At 34.8% G+C, this 17,657-nt stretch overlaps 1 protein-coding gene across 4 annotated transcripts in view; it reads right to left on the bottom strand.

Moving 5' to 3' along the window:
• Positions 1-17,657, bottom strand: part of septin6 (septin 6) — a 30,580-nt gene that overhangs the window by 1,412 nt on the left and 11,511 nt on the right. Inside the window, exons 5-11 of one of the 4 annotated variants that reach the window (XR_012339766.1) lie at positions 15,957-16,118; positions 12,878-12,974; positions 9,062-9,230; positions 8,329-8,461; positions 7,756-7,946; positions 5,600-5,657; positions 2,268-3,326 (exon numbers count right to left, since the gene is read on the bottom strand). Coding sequence is in view for 3 of the 4 variants with exons in the window: in XM_073821099.1 (XP_073677200.1) it covers positions 3,311-3,326; positions 7,756-7,946; positions 8,329-8,461; positions 9,062-9,230; positions 12,878-12,974; positions 15,957-16,118 (768 nt within the window). In the remaining variant the exon portion in view is untranslated. Of the gene's footprint in view, positions 1-2,267; positions 3,327-4,001; positions 4,048-5,599; positions 5,658-7,755; positions 7,947-8,328; positions 8,462-9,061; positions 9,231-12,877; positions 12,975-15,956; positions 16,119-17,657 lie in introns of those variants that run through there. The other 3 variants (XM_073821101.1, XM_073821099.1, XM_073821100.1) reach the window with 3 other exon arrangements.

The following is a 17,657-nucleotide window of genomic DNA, read 5'->3' as shown; positions in this document are numbered from 1 at the left end:
GCCATTGAACTCATCAGCACCAGTGGGAAGACAAGTGTACATCAGTCAATTGGAAATGGGCACTCGGATTTTTCTTTGGCCAGCCAAAAGCATGAAGCATTCGCAATGTGGGCGGATAGGAACACACCGTCCTTCTGCCCTGCTTCAGATGCATTGTGCATCCTCTTCACAAATTGCTCTTAAATGTGCATGGATTTGTTCAGCTTGCATTCTCGGTTTAATAGAACTGTGGTCAAAATTAACAGCAACTGGGACAGTGATTATAATAATTGCAGCCCTCCCCACCTCTCTGAAGAGGCAAAAATTTTAAAGAAACAGTTCACCCCGAAACACAGTGTAGATGAGTTTGTTTCTAACATTACAACGTGAAAACTGGAGTCATGTTTTTTTTATTAGCTATTTGGACTCTCATTCTGACGGCAGAGGATCCATTGTTGAGCGAAGTAATTCTAAGTTTCTCCAAATCTGATCTGATGAAGAAACAAACTCGTCTACATCTTGGAAGGCCTGAGGGTGAGTAAATTTTCAACAAATTAATTTCCGGGTGAACTATTTCTTTTAAGCACATTAGTCACACAAAGCATCACAAAGGATAAGCACAGCCTTAAGCGAAGCTTTTGTTTTGTTAGTAAAAGCTGCAGAAAGAGCCAAAAAAATCAAAATACAAAAGGTGATTTATAAGAAAACGCAGAGGGCTTGGTCCACACTGCCTAGTCTTGGGGTACCGGTTAACCAAAGAGTCTGGGCCTGGTCCCTTATCAAAGCCATACTACTCAGTGCAGAGCCAGGGATTACTGCAAAGGAAAGTAAATACACACACGGCAGTGAGCAGGGACACTGAAGGGAGGAATAGCGTTAATAGGTGATGAATTTCAATGTCACATTAATACCACCTGTTGAAAGACCAGCATCCAGATACCATACAAAACAGTCGTCCAGCATAGACCCAACAGAACTGGTTTGATTTTGCAGAACAGCTTGGTATCTTTAATCGTAGCTTTGAAAATGTGTTATTATAAATATTTAAATTTGTTAAGAGACTGTCACTACAGAATGACTCTCAGACTAAATTCCCTCACTATTTGGTCATATAAGGATCTTGTACAGACATTCAGTTAATTTAACTTGTGGCTGTGGTCAAACACTTCACTTGACTTGAGAATTTAGGCCAAACCGTTAAACAATAGATTCAATCTATGCATAAAGATGTAGTAAATTGCATGTAAGGTGAACATCCAGCACCTCCCTAAAACGAATAATCAAAGCATGAATTGAGGAATCAAGATTGTTCAATACAAAGTAAGCAAACCAAACACTGGCTATGTCACCCCAAGTACACTACCAGTCAGTTTAAGATTTTTAATGTTTTTAAAAGAAGTCTCTTTTGCTCACCAAGCCTGCATTTATTTGATATGAAGTACAGGAAAAACAGTACAATTTTGAAATATTTTTACTATTTAAAGTAGCCGTTTGAATATATTTTAAAATGTATTTATGCCTGTGATTTCAAAGCTGAATTTTACTCCAGCCTTTACTCCAGTGATCCTTCAGAAATCATTTTAATATTCTTAGTTGCTGCTCAAAAACATTATGATGTTGAGAACTGCTAAACAGAATTTTGTCAGATTTCTTTGATGAATAGAAAGTTCAGAACAACAGCATTCATCTCAAATAGAAATCTTTCGTAACATGTTCAAATGTATTCATCACTTCTGATCAATTTAAAGCATCCTTGCTAAATAAAAGTATTAATTTCTATTATTTATTTCCCAACAAAATGAATGGTATTGTGTATAATGTTACAAAAGCTTTTTGTTTCAGATAAATTCTGATCTTTGGATCTTTCTATTTATCAAAGAATCCTGAAAAAAAAATTTACTCAACTGTTTTAAATATTGATGATAATAATAAAAATGTTTCTTGAACAGCAAATCAGCATATTAGAATGCTTTCTGAAGGATTATGGGACACTGAAGACTGGAGTAATGATGCTGAAAATAAGCTTTGATCACAGGAATAAATTACATTTAAATATATATATTCAAATAGTAAACTGTTATTTTAAATAGTAAAAATAATTAATTGTTTTTGCTGTACATTGGATCAAATAAATACATCTTGGTGAGCAGGAGAAACTTCTTTAAAAAAACATTAAAAAAACTTTTGACTGGTAGTGTACATAAACATTAAGTCCGTTTTATGAAGAATGCAAATAATAAAGTGTAGAATTAACTGTCTGATATTCATACACAATGACTTTCCCACAGTTTAAAGTTTTATGAAAGAATGCCGTTTATTACTGATACAAAATTAGTCCCTTTGCAACTGATATTTATTTATCAGAAAGTGATTTTTTTTTATTATTTTGTGAAAAGTAAAATGTCACAAAAATAAAGAGCTATAAAAGGTGCTTACATTTAGATGAGATGTGCCAAAGTTTTTCTAAACTAGTACAAGCATAGCAATGACAGGTTTATAAAAAACACTGAGGTATGACCAGAGAGCATCTGTATAACATGCATGAGCTAAAATGAGACAAAACAGCAATACTACTCATGTTCCTTAATTCTAACTACGCCGTTAGAAAATAGAGTAAAATGCCTTAAATCTCACTGCATGATTGAACGGACTGCAGCTCATACATATACCTATTATAATACTAATGATAATTATGATCCTATTAATAGAATTTGTCCCATTTTAACCTGTGTACTCAACTACTGCATACCCTCAACAGTAGCCACTCATATAGGGATAGTTCACCCACAAATGAAAATTCTGTCATTAATTACTTACCTTCATGTCTTCCCAAACCCGTAAGACCTTCGTTCGTCTTCAGAAGACAAATTGATGAAATCCAAAAGCTTTCTTGGACCCTTGCTGTCTATGCAAGGTCAGAAAGCTCTCAGATTTCACCAAAAATTTCTTAATTTGTGTTCCAAAGATAAATATAGGTCTTACAGCTTTGGAACGTCATGAGGGTGAGTAATTAATGACAGAATTTTAATTTTGGGTGAACTATCCCTTTAAAGTTGAATCAAACACGTCATGCAGAAAAAAGCAATATCATCATGACATTATAACACAGCAAGTAAAAAAAGGAAAAAGAAACAAATCACATGTAAAAAAAAAAATTCAAAAAGGAGTTTGTTAAACAATTAAAGAAGGATTCCATTCACAGTTAATATCCCTCCTCAGCTGTGTTAAGCATGAAACTAGGGAGAAGGAGGGGGGGAGGGAACGGGAACAGCATGGCTCAGGAACACTGAGGGGGGAAGAGCTCATTCACAGCGGGCAGGGGGAGCACTTTCTACAGGAATCCTGAACTGGAAACGAGAGAGAAGGAAGATTATTGTTCCCTACAGGTTACACACTGTTGTATTCACACATTAATTAAAAAAAAATGATTCAAAATGTTAGTCGTGCCTGTGTTAAAACACTTCAAAGCGGTTGCATGGGGTGTATGTGGTAAGGCTTCGAATTGTTCTCTTTTCGTACAAAATGAAATTAATTACATTTCTTCTGTTGTGTTACTAACATAAACCGGATATCCTTTTACAATTACTAAAAGGTCTGTGGCAAGGGATAGCTCACTCAACAACAGCATTATTTTAAGGCCAAGTGGTGGACCAGTGTGACCCAGCTGTAGGAGCTGAGCCATTAAAGGCTCTTTTGTGTGAGATCGTGCAAGAGCAGTGGAGTGCAAACAACAGCAGATTGTTATAGATTCAGATGGCAGATGGCTGCACATCACACAGGGAGAGCAATAAACTCTCGCCTGGCGCTGGTGACATAATATCTCCTGCTGCTGCCACACAGACATTCTTCACATTACCAGTCTTTTTAAGCAGGAATAGGAAAACTGTAATTACTACTGCAGTGCTTTGACACTGCAATTACAGGATCAGTCTAACTGACCATCATCATTACATGTGTTTTTGTAATTTAGCTCCCTCGCTGAACGAGGGTTCGTGCCTTAAGAGATACTTTGAAAGCCTTACCAGCATAAGGTGTCTCATGCAGGACTGGGAGCAGGTGAGGAGTTAACTGGAAAACAGCATGGATGAGACGTACATGACACGTGCACAAACTAGACAAGACACCTTACATGCAACATCAAACGATGAATACTCTACATGCCCTGCCTTGCAAGAGCACTGAGGAAACTGTACCATTTCTCTGGCTACCTTAAACAGCTTAAGTCAAAGGTTTACATACACCTCGCAGAATCTACAAAATGTTAATTATTTGACCAAAATAGGAGGGATTATGCAAAACCCATGGTATTTTTTTTTTTAGTACTGACCTGAATAAGATATTTCACATAAAAGACGTTTACATATAGTCCACAAGAGTTGAATTTATAAAAATGTTTTTTAATACAGTGTTGTTACCTGAATGATCCACAGCTGTGTTTTTGTTGTTGTTTAGTGATAGGTGTTGTCCTGAACAGTTAAACTGCCCGCTGTTCTTCAGAAAAATCCTTCAGGTCCCACAAATTCTGTGGTTTTTCAGCATTTTTGTGTATTTGAACCCTTTCCAACAATGACTGTATGATTTTGGGATCTTTTTACACTGAGGACAACTGAGGGACTCATATGCAACTATTACAGAAGGTTCAAATGCTCACTGACGCTCCAGAAGGAAACAACGCATTACGAGCCGGGGGGTGTAAACTTTTGGAGAATGAAGATGTGTAGATTCTTTTTTTTTGCCTATATATAATATTTTTCCATTTAGTACTCCCCTTCAGAAGTTACAGAAGATACTTACATGTTTCCCAGAAGACAAAACAAGTTACATTGACCCTGATCTTCAAATTCAAAAAGGCTCTTAATGCATCTCATTTGCTTCTAAAGCATTAGTGAGCATTTGAACCTTCTGTAATAGTTGCACATAGTTGCTTCAGTTCTCCTCAGTGTGAAAAGATGGATCTCAAAATCATACATTGTTGGAAAGGGTTCAAATACACAAAAATGCTGGAAAACCAAAAAAATTTGTGGGACCTGAAGTATTTTACTGAAGAACAGCAGGCAGTTTAACTGTTCAGGACAAACAAGGGACTGTGGATCATTCAGGTAACAACACAATATTAAGAATCAATCGTATGTAAACTTGAACAGGGTCAGTTTTATATTATTTTCTCTCATGGACTAAACGTAAACGTCTTATGTGAAATATCATATTCAAGTCAGTACTAAATAAAAAATGACATGCATTTTGTATGATCCCTCTTATTTTGGTAAAACAATTAACATTTTGCAGATTCTTAAAGGTGTATGTAAATTTTTTTTTACTTCAACTGAATGTACTGTATATGCAGGAATAAATAACACCCACAGGATAGTGAAAGGGACGGTGGTAAGAATCTTGGCTGTTAATGTAAAGCCTGTAAGTTTGATCTTAAATACTGGATTTGGATAATTTTCCACACATTACATACTGCAAAAATGAAAAGCATGAAACCAACAATTAACAGTGTTTCCTCAGTATCTCGTTGCTGTGAAAAGTGCTGCCTTGTGAGGACATACAAAAAGCTTAAGTGGGGAAACCGTTAAAAACAAAGAGAATTATATGAAAAATCAACAAAAGAGTAAACCTTGTCAGTGCAAGTGTCTTCTTCCCATATTATACTCAGGGTGAATGCAGCAAATCAGCTTGAATACACAACCATGAGTGATTACCAGCATTATTGAAGCAATTTGTCTGAGCTCTGATTACTAGTACCCTTCTCAGATTGACTGTGCATGATTGCAATGCAATAAGCGAATGTTCACCCAGAAATGAAAACTCTCTCATCGTTCACTCACCCTCAAGTTGTTCTAAACCGGCATTAATTTCTTTGTTCTTCTCAACACAAAAGATGATATTTTGAACAATGTTCGCAACCAAAGAGTTTCTGGTTCCCATTGACTCCCATAGTATATTTTTTTATACACTATATTGCCAGAAGTATTGGGACACCCCCTTCTAACAAACAGGTTTGACTACTTTAGTAATTTCCCTGAGTACAAATCTTAATGTTAAGCATATAATGATATTCTAGGGTATCGTATGATTTTAATTTTGTAGCAACATTTTGGACAGAACCCTTTTCTATTCTAACATGAAAGTGTATCTGTGTATAAAGCAAGGTTCAAATAGAAATGATTGATTCAGTCAGTGTGGAAGAACTTGACTGGTCTGCATAAAGCCAAGTCTTAATCCCAGCTGAACAGCTCTGGTGTGGCTGTAAATGCAGACCTAGAGCCCAAAACTCATCACCAAACACCATTGACTTGTACAAACAAGTACAGTCATTTTAGACACTTCCAAAACAACAACAGAGATGGAAATGCAATTTTTAAATACATTTATTATGTTTCCATTATTGTTGCCACAGTTTTGGAAGTGCCGTTTTCTGTTCTAAAGAAGGTGGTGTCCCAATACTTTTGTCCATATAGTGAATGTACAAGTCATTGGTGTTTTGTGATTAGTCTTTGGCTCAAGGTCTGCATTTAAAGTCACACCAAAGAAGATCAGCTGGGATTAGGACTTGGTTTTAGCAGATCAGTCCAGTTCTTCCACACTGGCTGAATGAATAGTTTCTTTTTGAACCTTGCTTTATACACAGATGCATTGTCATGTTAGAACAGAAAAGGGTCCTGTCCAAACTGTTGCTATAAAAATTGGAAGCACACAATACCCTATACTGTAATTATATGCTTAAACATTAAGATTTGTACTCATGGAAATTACTAAAGTAGTCAAACCTGTTCATTAGATACATTTGGCAATATAGTGTATTATGGAAGTCAATGGGGCCCAGCAACTGTCTGGTTACCAATATTCTTCAAAATATCTTATTTTGTGCTCAACAGAAAAAAGAAACCCATACAGGTTAAGAGCAACTTGAGGTTGAGTAAACAATGATAGAATTTTAATTTTGGGGTGAACCATGCCTTTAATAATATAATCATTTAATACCATTATACAGCATATGTAATTATAACTATATAGAACTTTTCTATTCATCCAATACTTCTATCACACACCTTTTAATACCATGATTAAAATACTGCTAAACAATATCTACAGTTACTTGATGTTTTATATTATAAATGCACAACAATATAAGTACCTTCACTACTGTTCCAAAGTTTGGAGATCAGTAAGATGTTGTTGAAAATCTCTTATGCTTACCAAGGATGCAGCAAATTAAAATACGTAAACATATTGTGAAATAATGTGAAATATTTGTACAATTTAAAATAACTTTTCTATTTTAACATATTTAAAAATGTAATGTGACGGCAGTCTTTAGCATTAATAAATCATTATAATATGCAGAAGTGGTTCTTAAGAAATATTTATTATTGTTTTCAGTGTTAAAAACAGTTGTGCTGATTAATGTTTTTAAATAACCAGCATTTATTAATGAATTAATTAATTTATTTATCTAAGTCTAACATCTAAATTTAATGCATCTTCACTTTAATTTCTTCAAAAAAAATCGTATAAACTTTTGAACAGTAGTTTATATGCTCAAACTAGACCTTTCATTTTCATATCACTGCATTGTCAACTCCATCCTTCTGAACTCCGTAGTTTTGTTCATGATCTAAATGTAGCGCCCCTTGCAATATTACATGAGTGGTCAGTGAAATGCACACACACATACACGCGTTCACACATGTTCTCCTGCATCGTGATCTTCTGGTGTCTCGGGAAGGGAAGGTTGTGACAGTTAGGAACCATGTAGAGGTCAATACTTACTTTTTCCTCTCTTTATCCTTCTTGAGTGTGGAGGAGCTCCCTGCCTGCTGGGTCTGGGCCTGCAGCAGCTCAGCGGCCGTCTTCTTCTGCTTGAAGCCGTTCAGCTCATCATCAAGAGACTTCTTCTTGTCCTCTAGTTTCTTCTTTTCATCCTGGTGAAGCTTCTTGAGACGGTCAAACTTTTCATGAAGCTGGGATGTGAACACCACAGAGTCAGTATATGTTACTGAAAAAAGCTTCACATCTACTGTAAATTAGTCCAATTTATCCACCTATTTTGAGTGGGCGCAGGCATTTGTAAATTGAATGTGTCTGGCTTCCAGTTTCATCCGCATTACATTTATTGCACGTTTCTCATTAATTCCCTATAGCGGCTAATGAACCGGAAGTCTCGCCTATAACCTGCTTCCATGTTGAAGGTGGATAGAAGACAGACTCTTTTTGTAAATAATGTCTGGATGCATTTGACTGTATAAACCAGGCTACTGTACATGCCATGTATTGCATAAGCTGTGGATAACACTTTGGCTACATTTGTTACAAAACTGCTAAAATTACAGTCTTCAAACAAACCTCCTTTTCTGCCTCTTTCAGCTCTGCCTCCTTCTCTTTGACTCTCTGGACAAACATCTGCCTCATCTCCTCCTCTTTCTTTTGCAGCTCTCCCATGAACTCATTCCTCTTGGCCTCGTATGTTTCCTGGAGGCTGAACACAACAAACCACACACAAAAGATTTTTTTTAAAGGGATATTTAATCTAAAATGAATTAAACTGCTAAGATTAAGCCACTTAGTTCATATAGATTTATTTTACAATGACTTTATAGTCTTCTTAGATCTTTTAGGTTTTGGTTTCCTGTTTTTTTTAATGGCGGGTCTTTTAGGTTTTATTAAAAATACACTACCAGTCAAACGTTTTTGAACTGTAAAAATCACTATAAATTCAGCTTTGAAATCACAGGAAAAAATTACATTTGAAAATGTATTCAAATAGAAAACTATTTTAATTAGTACAAATATTTCCAAATTCTACTGTTTTTTCTGTACTTTGGATCAAATAAATGCAAGCATGGTGAGCAGAAGAGACTTCTTTAAAAACTTTTGACTGGTAGAGTATCTTAATTTGGTTTGAAGATGAACCAAAGCCTTACGGGTTTGGAACGACATGAGGGTGCATAAATGAGTAAACAATCCCTTTTTGCATTCATTTATGCCTATAGATGTAGACCGTAAATCTTTGTGTCACAGGTTGTGGTGGAGAACTTTTTTCCTAATCATTCGATTGGGTGACTGTGACTGTCTTCACCTGAAGGGTTTGCTGTCGGGGTCGGTGTCTTTGAATCCCATTTCCTCCAGCTTGCAGCGGCGGTATAGCTCATAGTGGCGAGTGTGAGTCTGCTCTCGCAGGTCCTCCATGTTGACCCTGATCAGCATTTCTCTCAGCTTCACAAAATCACAGTGATTCTCATTCTCCACTAGAAAACACAAAACACATGATACTCGATGAAAAATGACCGCTATAGGGAAAGAACGAAGAATTACAATGTGCAGTAAATGCTAAAACTGTTTGCACTACAAACCAGTGTGTTCATTAGTAAGATAATACATTAAAATAATATGGTAATACACACCAATTTGCAATATCAAGCAGCAAAACAAGATGTCTTGTACAGCTAAAAATAGCTGGATGCGGATGAGACCAGAAGCCAGACCCATAAAATTTACAATTGGCTGCACCCGTTCTTACGGTAAGAAAAAGGCGTTTACAAATGAATATTTTGATTTTTCTGGATTCCATTTTTTCCATTTGAATTTTTTCTAGACTCAATTTTAATGGTTAAATTAAAGAAATATTAATCAAAAAGCTTGTCCAATTAATTTAAATAATAAACCTTACAATTTAACAGCAATTTATTAAAAGGTCAACAAAAAGTTACATTTAAGGCCCTATCAGATTCAGTTACATTTTTACCAGATTCTGTGTTTTATCTGAATTGCATTTTAATGATTTTATTAAATTTGAATAAATCAAAAGCATCTCTAATTGATTTGTTTTTGTAAAAAAAATTTATTCATTTCCTTTTTTTTCTTCAGAAATACTGTTGTGTATTTACATCTTTCTGGTAAATATTTCTTAAAAAAATAATGTTTTAATGCAATGATAGTACTACTACTTTAAATTATTATTAAGTAATATATTTCTGTCACAGTTTCTTCAACTTAAACCAAACTTTAATTTTGACGGATTGCTCTAAAGACCTGATTGCATACGATACGATGATAGTTTTTATTTATTTATTTATTTATTTATTTTTGAAGTGGCAAAGGCTGGAAACACTGAGCATAATCCTTCAGTATGTGTGTAGTAAACGAAAACGCGTGTCTGTGCTGCTCATTCACAGAAACACGCAGAACATGCAGGATTTATATTTAAATACTACTTTGTAGCATTTAAATAATGATCATATTTAAATAGTATAATACTTATAAGAAATTGAGACCAGTTACAGAACTTTACATTCATTTTAACATCTTGGTGACTTTCAATAGCATAACTGCATTTCATATCACTGATACAAGGACATGACCTCTTTTAACAGCCAGTTTGTATAACTCTGAAAAGCAGCTGTGATCTAGTATTGTTAACACTATCAACATTCCCTGCAGCTGTTATTGTAAAAGTATAAACAAATAGATTTGCTAAAGAAATTGAGTAGTGCTTGTCAGTGCAAAAGTTCATAGTTTTTTTTTTTTTAACCGGCTGATTAGCTGATATACATTTGCATAGAAAATGCATCCCTTTCTACATGGTTTTAATTTCCACAACTTTGACCTTTAATCAAGTAAACTGTGCGCCATAAATCACAAGTAAACACTTGACACACAGCGTCAGTAATGCATGAAAACACACACATCACATATATCAGGGTTCGTACAGATACTGTAAAACGAAATTCCAGGGCTTTCAAAGACTTTAAGCACTACTTTTTTATTTCCAAGGACGTCAATCAGAGATCTAGGGCTTTGCAATTAATTGAAATTCAGTTTTGATTTCGGCTTCAAACGATCATGAAATACAGTAATCGAGATGAAGCGATTTCGCTCCTCCATAAAAGCCTAATTTCACGGGCAAATCAGCAAAGTCACATAACGTGACTTTAATAAAACAAAAACCACTCAAAATTCCTGATCTGAAACAAACGATTCATGATCCACTCTCTGAAGGCCCAAATTGAATCAAATTATTTGTGAACCCGCACCGAATTCCCGATCTGAATAATGATTCATGAACCAGCACTTCAGAACAGGACAATTCTGGGAATAATTTGCGATATGCGAAGTCCCGATCTGAATCAAATGATTTGCGATACGTGAAATCCAGATCGAAATCAAATGATTCATGATACACAAAGTCTCAACGTAAGACAAATGATTCGCAAACACTCTGCAAAGTCCTGATCTAAATCAAATGATCCTAGATACGCAATTTGAAGTCTCGATCTGAATCAGGTGATTCATGATACACAATCCCATTGGAGTACTTTGAAACGCAAAGGTTAAAACTGATTTAGAGTTTCAAAAAGATCCGTTTCACTCATCACTACACTCACTCAATTGATTTGGTTCATCTGTTGCTTTTTTCGCATCTTCAGCCATAGTACTACAACTGGTTAATCCTGATAGTTTTACGATGTTAAAGGAGTAGTTCACTTTCAGAACAAAAATTTACAGATAATGTACTCACCCCCTTGTCATCCAAGATGTTTATGTCTTTCTTTTTTCAGTTGTAAAGAAATGATGTTGAACTTCCAAAATGCAGTTTAAATGCAGCTTCAAAGGGCTCTAAATGATCCCAGCCGAGGAAGAAGGGTCTTATCTAGTGAACAATCGGTAAAAACAGTTCTAAAAACATTTACAATTTATATACTTTTTAATTTCTACACAGAGTACACACAGCTAGACAAGATGAGCATTTGAGGTTAAAAAGTATATAAATTGTATTTTTTTAGAAAATAACCAATCGTTTTGCTGGATAAGACCCTTCTTACCTCGGCTGTGATTGCTTAGAGCCATTTAAACTGCATTTTGGAAGTTCAAACTCGGGGGCACCATAGAAGTCCATTATATGGACAGAAATCCTGAAATGTTTTCCTTAAAAAACAATTTCCTTACGACTGAAGAAAGAAAGACATGAACATCTTTGATGACGAGGGGGTGAGTACATTATCTGTAAATTTTTCTTCTGAAAGTGAACTACCCCTTTAACTGAAATAGGCAAAAAAGGATGATGTTTTTTAATTGCGTGAAAATTGCTTATTAAAAAAAATTTAAGATTATAGATACATTGTCTTTTAAGAACTCAAGCACTTTTTAAGTACCTCTTCAGGAATATAGCTATATTTAAGGGTTTTCCAGGCCTTTCATTTCAAGCTAATTTTCCTCAGCCAGGTCAGCTTTGCAGTAGGCTAAATTAAGTAAGAGCACGTGAGCTGCCCCATGGCTCTATCTCATGATAGAGAGCGAGAGAGAGATTCAGAGTGATGTCAGACAGCCTGAAGACAACCAGAGCACTGCTGCTATAATGTTACGCATCAAATCACCGCATACATACCATGTTAACAAAGACTGACAGGACAGATTGTGAATGAAGTGAGCTGGATTTGTAGAGCTTACTGAACATGACAAATGAACACCATTGTACTGTAGATCCTCTTTTTCATATGAGATAAAAGGACATTGCAAATAAATATATGTACATTAGCATTCTTTAGAATTGACAAAGTTTCTCAAAGAGCAAATCAGCATATTAGAATGATTTCTGAAAGATCATGTGATACAAATAATGTCTGCTGATTGTGTGAGCTACTGTCAGTGCTATACTGACATCATTTTCCTGTTGCTCCACAGTGATTAGTCACATGGAAATTACAGCTGGCATTCTGCCTTGCTGTGAAAAAATGCATGTGAGAAAGAGGACGGTGTGTTGAAAAGGAGTGTCCAGACACAACTGAGCAGAAAGGGAGGGACGGGATGGGCTTGGATGTCCTGAACAAAGAGGCCAAGGCCAAACAGAGGGAAGAGCTTAGTGTCATTTCCTCTAGAAGACGTGACCAGCACTTACCCTGGACGGTTCCCCAAGGGTACTGGCGTGCTCGCACCATCTTGTTCCCAATCTTCACTTCCTCAGTGCTTCCCACCACCGCAAAAGGCAAATGACCCTGAGTACAAAAAAAAAAATCCCACAAACAAATAATTTAGCAGAAATACTCCAGTCTATTTTAAGTGCTTACTGTAACAGACTTAATTATGCAACATTTAAATGCATTAAAACATGACCCTGGACCACAAAACCAGTCATAAGGGTCAATTTTTTTATTGAGATTTATACATTATCTAAAAGCTAAATAAATAAGCTCTTATTGATGGTATGGTTTGTTAAGATAGGACAATATTTGGCAGAGAATCTGAAATCTAAGGGTGCAAAAAAAAAAATATTGAGAAAATCGCCTTTAAAGTTGACCAAATGAAGTTCTTTGCAAAGCATATTACTAATCAAAAATTAATATTGATATATTTATGGTAGGAAATTTACAAAGTATCTTCATGGAACATTATCTTTATATCCTAATGATTTTTGGCATATAAGAAAAATCGATAATTATGAACTATACAATATATAATATATTTAACATTTAACACATTTACAATCAAACACATACACTTCCATTCAAAAATGATGGGTGAGTATGTGTTTTTTGAGAAATTATGCTTTAAATTAATCAAGAGTGGAACTAAGGACACTTAAAATGTTACAAAATATTTATATTCATATTTCACACAAATGCTGTGCTTTGAAACTTTCTAGAATCCTTAAAAATGTGTCAGTTTTCACAAAAATATTAAGCAGCACAACAGTTTTTAACATTAATAATTAAAAACAGCACTACATCAGCATATTACAATGATTACTGAAGGATTGTGTGACACTGAACACTGGAGTAAAGGCTGCTGAAAATTCAGCCTTGCCTTTTCACAATATTACAGTTTTATTTACTGCATTTCTGATCAAATAAATGCATTCTTAGTGAGAATAAGAGACTTTTTCTAAACAGTCAGTCAATCAATATGGGTCTAAAAGAGCATAAACACAGAGGAACAACACAGCATCCTTTCTCTACTTAAGCACGTCTTACAATGTTGAAACCCTAATAAAGAAATTACCTTGTTATGATAACATTTACTACACAAGAATGAACTTTAAAATCACTGGGAAGAATCTATGAGAGCACATCCCACTTGAAATGAGTGGGAAGGGTCCTGAGGTCAGCTATCTTTGTTTTCAGTGGTTAACCAGTACTGGAAGACCTCCACAGTAACCCCACAGGCACAGGCTGTGTGGTGAACTGACAGTCATTCATGCAGCCTGCTCTATACAAAGAGAGTCTATCCCACAGTAAAACATGTTGTGAGAATACACTGAAGAAGAATGCTTTCCATTTGCGGTGTCATTTCCTGTGAACAAACACAAGCAGGAAAGCTGGACACCATATGGACCCCTTCTCACTTAAACTGCTTAACTATGATGTGAAATGAGAACCTGACAAGCGCTTAAGTATAAAACATAGCTGTGCTGTCTCCAAGCAAAGCATGACATAATACATTTGTGATTGATTCTATGTAAAAGGATTTTAAGGAACACATTATTCTTAATCTTGTTTCTGTAATTAAATAATACCAAAATACTGAAAGTACATTTTCTTCTCTTATATCGCACAAAATGATGATTTTAGATGTAGAAACACAAAGGTAAAACTTTTATTCACAATTTTAGGTTTCACTCATATCCTAAACACATACAGTGTGGGATGAGTTATAAACCAAAACTTAATACTTTAGGGTCAAGGGCCTGCTTTTGTATAAGCAATATTAATATTATAATTATTACTCCATACATATTAAAAAGAACATTTTAGTGCATGTAATAGGAATGTCAAAATGCAAAAAAAGTAATAATAAATTAATAAAATTAACTAATCAACACAAATTAAAACTGTCTATAGTTGTATATAAACATGTAAAATGCCCAAAGACAGTTTTTATATTGAACATAAATGATTTTTTTTCAAACCAGTCCAATGATTCTGGACAGTAAGATTTTTAATGTTTTTTTTTTTTCTTCTTCTTCTCACCAAGCCTGCAATTATTTGATCCAAAGTACAGCAAAACAGAACAATTTTGAAATAATTTTACAATTTAAAATAGCTGTTTTCTATTTGATTATATTTAAAAAATAATAACTTATTCCTGTGATTTCAAAGATTAATTTTTAGCACCATTACTCCAGTCTTTAATGTCACGATCTATCAGAAATCATTCTTATATTCTGGTTTGCTGCTCAAAACATTTATTATTGTTATGATGTTGAAAACAGAGTATAATTTTTTCAAGTTTCTTTAATGAATAGAAAGTTCAGAAGAACAGCATTTATCTGAAATAGAAATCTTTTGTAAATTATAAATGTATTCTCACCACTTATGATCAATGTATAGCATCCTTGCTAAATAAAAGTATTAATTTCTATAGTTTCTTTCCCAAGAAAAAAAAATTATACTGACTCCAAACTTTTTAATGCTCAACTGTTTTAAATATTGATAATAATAAAAATAATAAATGTTTCTCAAACAGCAAATCAGCATATTAGAATGATTTCTAAAGGATCATGTGACACTGAAAGCTGCAGTAATGATGCTAAAAATGTAGATTTGAAATCACAAGAATAAATTACATTTTAATATATATTCAAATAGAAAACAGTTATTTTAAATAGTAAAAATATTTAACATTTTACTGTTTTGCTGTACTTTGCATCAAATAAATGCAGGTTTGGTGAGCAGAAGTGACTTCTTTAAAAAGAAATAGTGTACATTAAATAATAAAGATATTATGTCTTTCATGATTTCATTATAACAATGAAAATAAAATGAGTATGTAATTTAATGTCATTTTTATTAAATTCTCCTTTTTGCCAGCTGACTAATGTGTTTTGGACATTGACTGTTTTTCTGAAATAAGTTGTTTTATCAAGTTCTTTTATTGACATTTTCCCCACGGTTTCCATCGGAGAACCTCTAATTAAGTGACACCTACAAAACTGATTTGTCTGAAAAATAAAACGTTTTTGCAGAATATAAGTTACTCACATTCATGGTTGAGTTGATCTCTGCCACAGTCTCATCGTCAGTGGGAAACTGGTAGATCTGGACACCGTTGCTCACCAACTCACTTGTGATTTTAATTTTGAACTTAGCTAGTTCACTCTTTGAGATGGCATCTGATTTGGCAATGATGGGGATGATATTCACCTGTACAGGCATTTGAGAATAATCAGTAACCAGAAATAAATACATTTCTATACACATGAATTAAGATGACAAACAAATACAGCAGTGGTCAAATGATTTCTGTGCATATACAACCCCAAACAGCTCTAGCGAGTAAATATTTCCCTTTCAGACAGCTAACAGCTAACTTTCAACCACTCAGGCAGTAAATTACAAAATCCAGATGTAAGCAACTCAAGCGACCTCAGAACATCTGGCTAAGTCCAGATAAATATAGACACTCGGCTTCTCTCCTCTTTTATGCCTGAACAAAGTGAATAAATGGCACACAAGAGTGCTGAAAAAGACAGCATTTATTTTATGCACAGAGGCTGCTGCAGACACATGCATTTGCACAAACAGACATCCCTTTTTAAATTTTTCATTAGGAGCAGCTAATGCAATTAAAATGAACTCCATAGTACGCTGTGAAAGCTTACATAAGCTCAACCTGCTCACATCTGAACGTGCCTCAAACTGGAACAGAATTAGGCATATGCAGCTATTTGATATTCGCTTTGAAACCAATTCAGAGAGGACCATTAAAGGGATGGTTCACTTGGAGCTTGAGAGCCTGTCCCCATTTACTTTCATTACATATATATAGCCTGGATGTTATTTAAAAAAAAGAAAGTCATGGTTTTGAAACAACATGAAGGTGTGAAAATGTTTTTTTTTTTTCAGATGAATTATTCTTTTCATCTCAGGTCTCATGGGGGTTAAACTAACCATGCTAGTAAGGGAAAAATCAAAAACCCCTCCTCCACTCATGACTCTCTCACACACAAGTGCACATATGGAGTGCTCTGATCCCACTCACTCAATTTTTACACTCCCTGCTGCCACCCACACCACTATCTAAATACTATTCTCAGTAGCCTGGCCACTAGCTTTGTGCTTTTTCCAGTAATTTACTACTGATTGATTGTGAGGTTAACACAGACACTTTAAATAAAGCTTTAGCCACAGTGTGAGTACACAGGCATGTCTTCTTAAGCAAACGAGGCAGCTGTTAGGCTCTGCTTCAGATCTAAGAGAGCATCTTTGTTCGGGGAGTCCGTGCAGCACAGAGAGAGATGAAAGAGAATGAAGTATTACACAGCTGACCTTCACTGACTGCATCTACACAGCTCCAATGACATTAAACATGGCATAGCCATCAGCTGAATGCTTAATAAACCACATCTTAAAAACATCAACCATGAAACCGCAAACAATGCTAAGCCACATATACACTACCACTGAAAAGTTTTTGGACAGTAAGATTTTTAATGTTGTAAATATTGTTGCTATTTAAAATAACTGTTTTCTATTTGAATACATTTAAAAATGTAATTTATTCCTTTGAATTCAAAGCTGAATTTTAGCATCATTACTCCAGTCACACGATCCGTCAGAAATCATTCTAATATTCTGATTTGCTCATTTAATATTATTATGCTGAAAAGATGAGTATGAATTTTTTCAGGTTTCTTTGATGAATAAAAAGTTCAAAAGAGCAGCATTTATCTGAAATGGAAA

This window comes from Garra rufa, chromosome 16, assembly GCF_049309525.1.
Source record: "Garra rufa chromosome 16, GarRuf1.0, whole genome shotgun sequence".
In the NCBI taxonomy this organism is placed as follows: Eukaryota; Metazoa; Chordata; class Actinopteri; order Cypriniformes; family Cyprinidae; genus Garra; species Garra rufa.
This window is presented reverse-complemented; position numbering and strand designations above follow the sequence as displayed.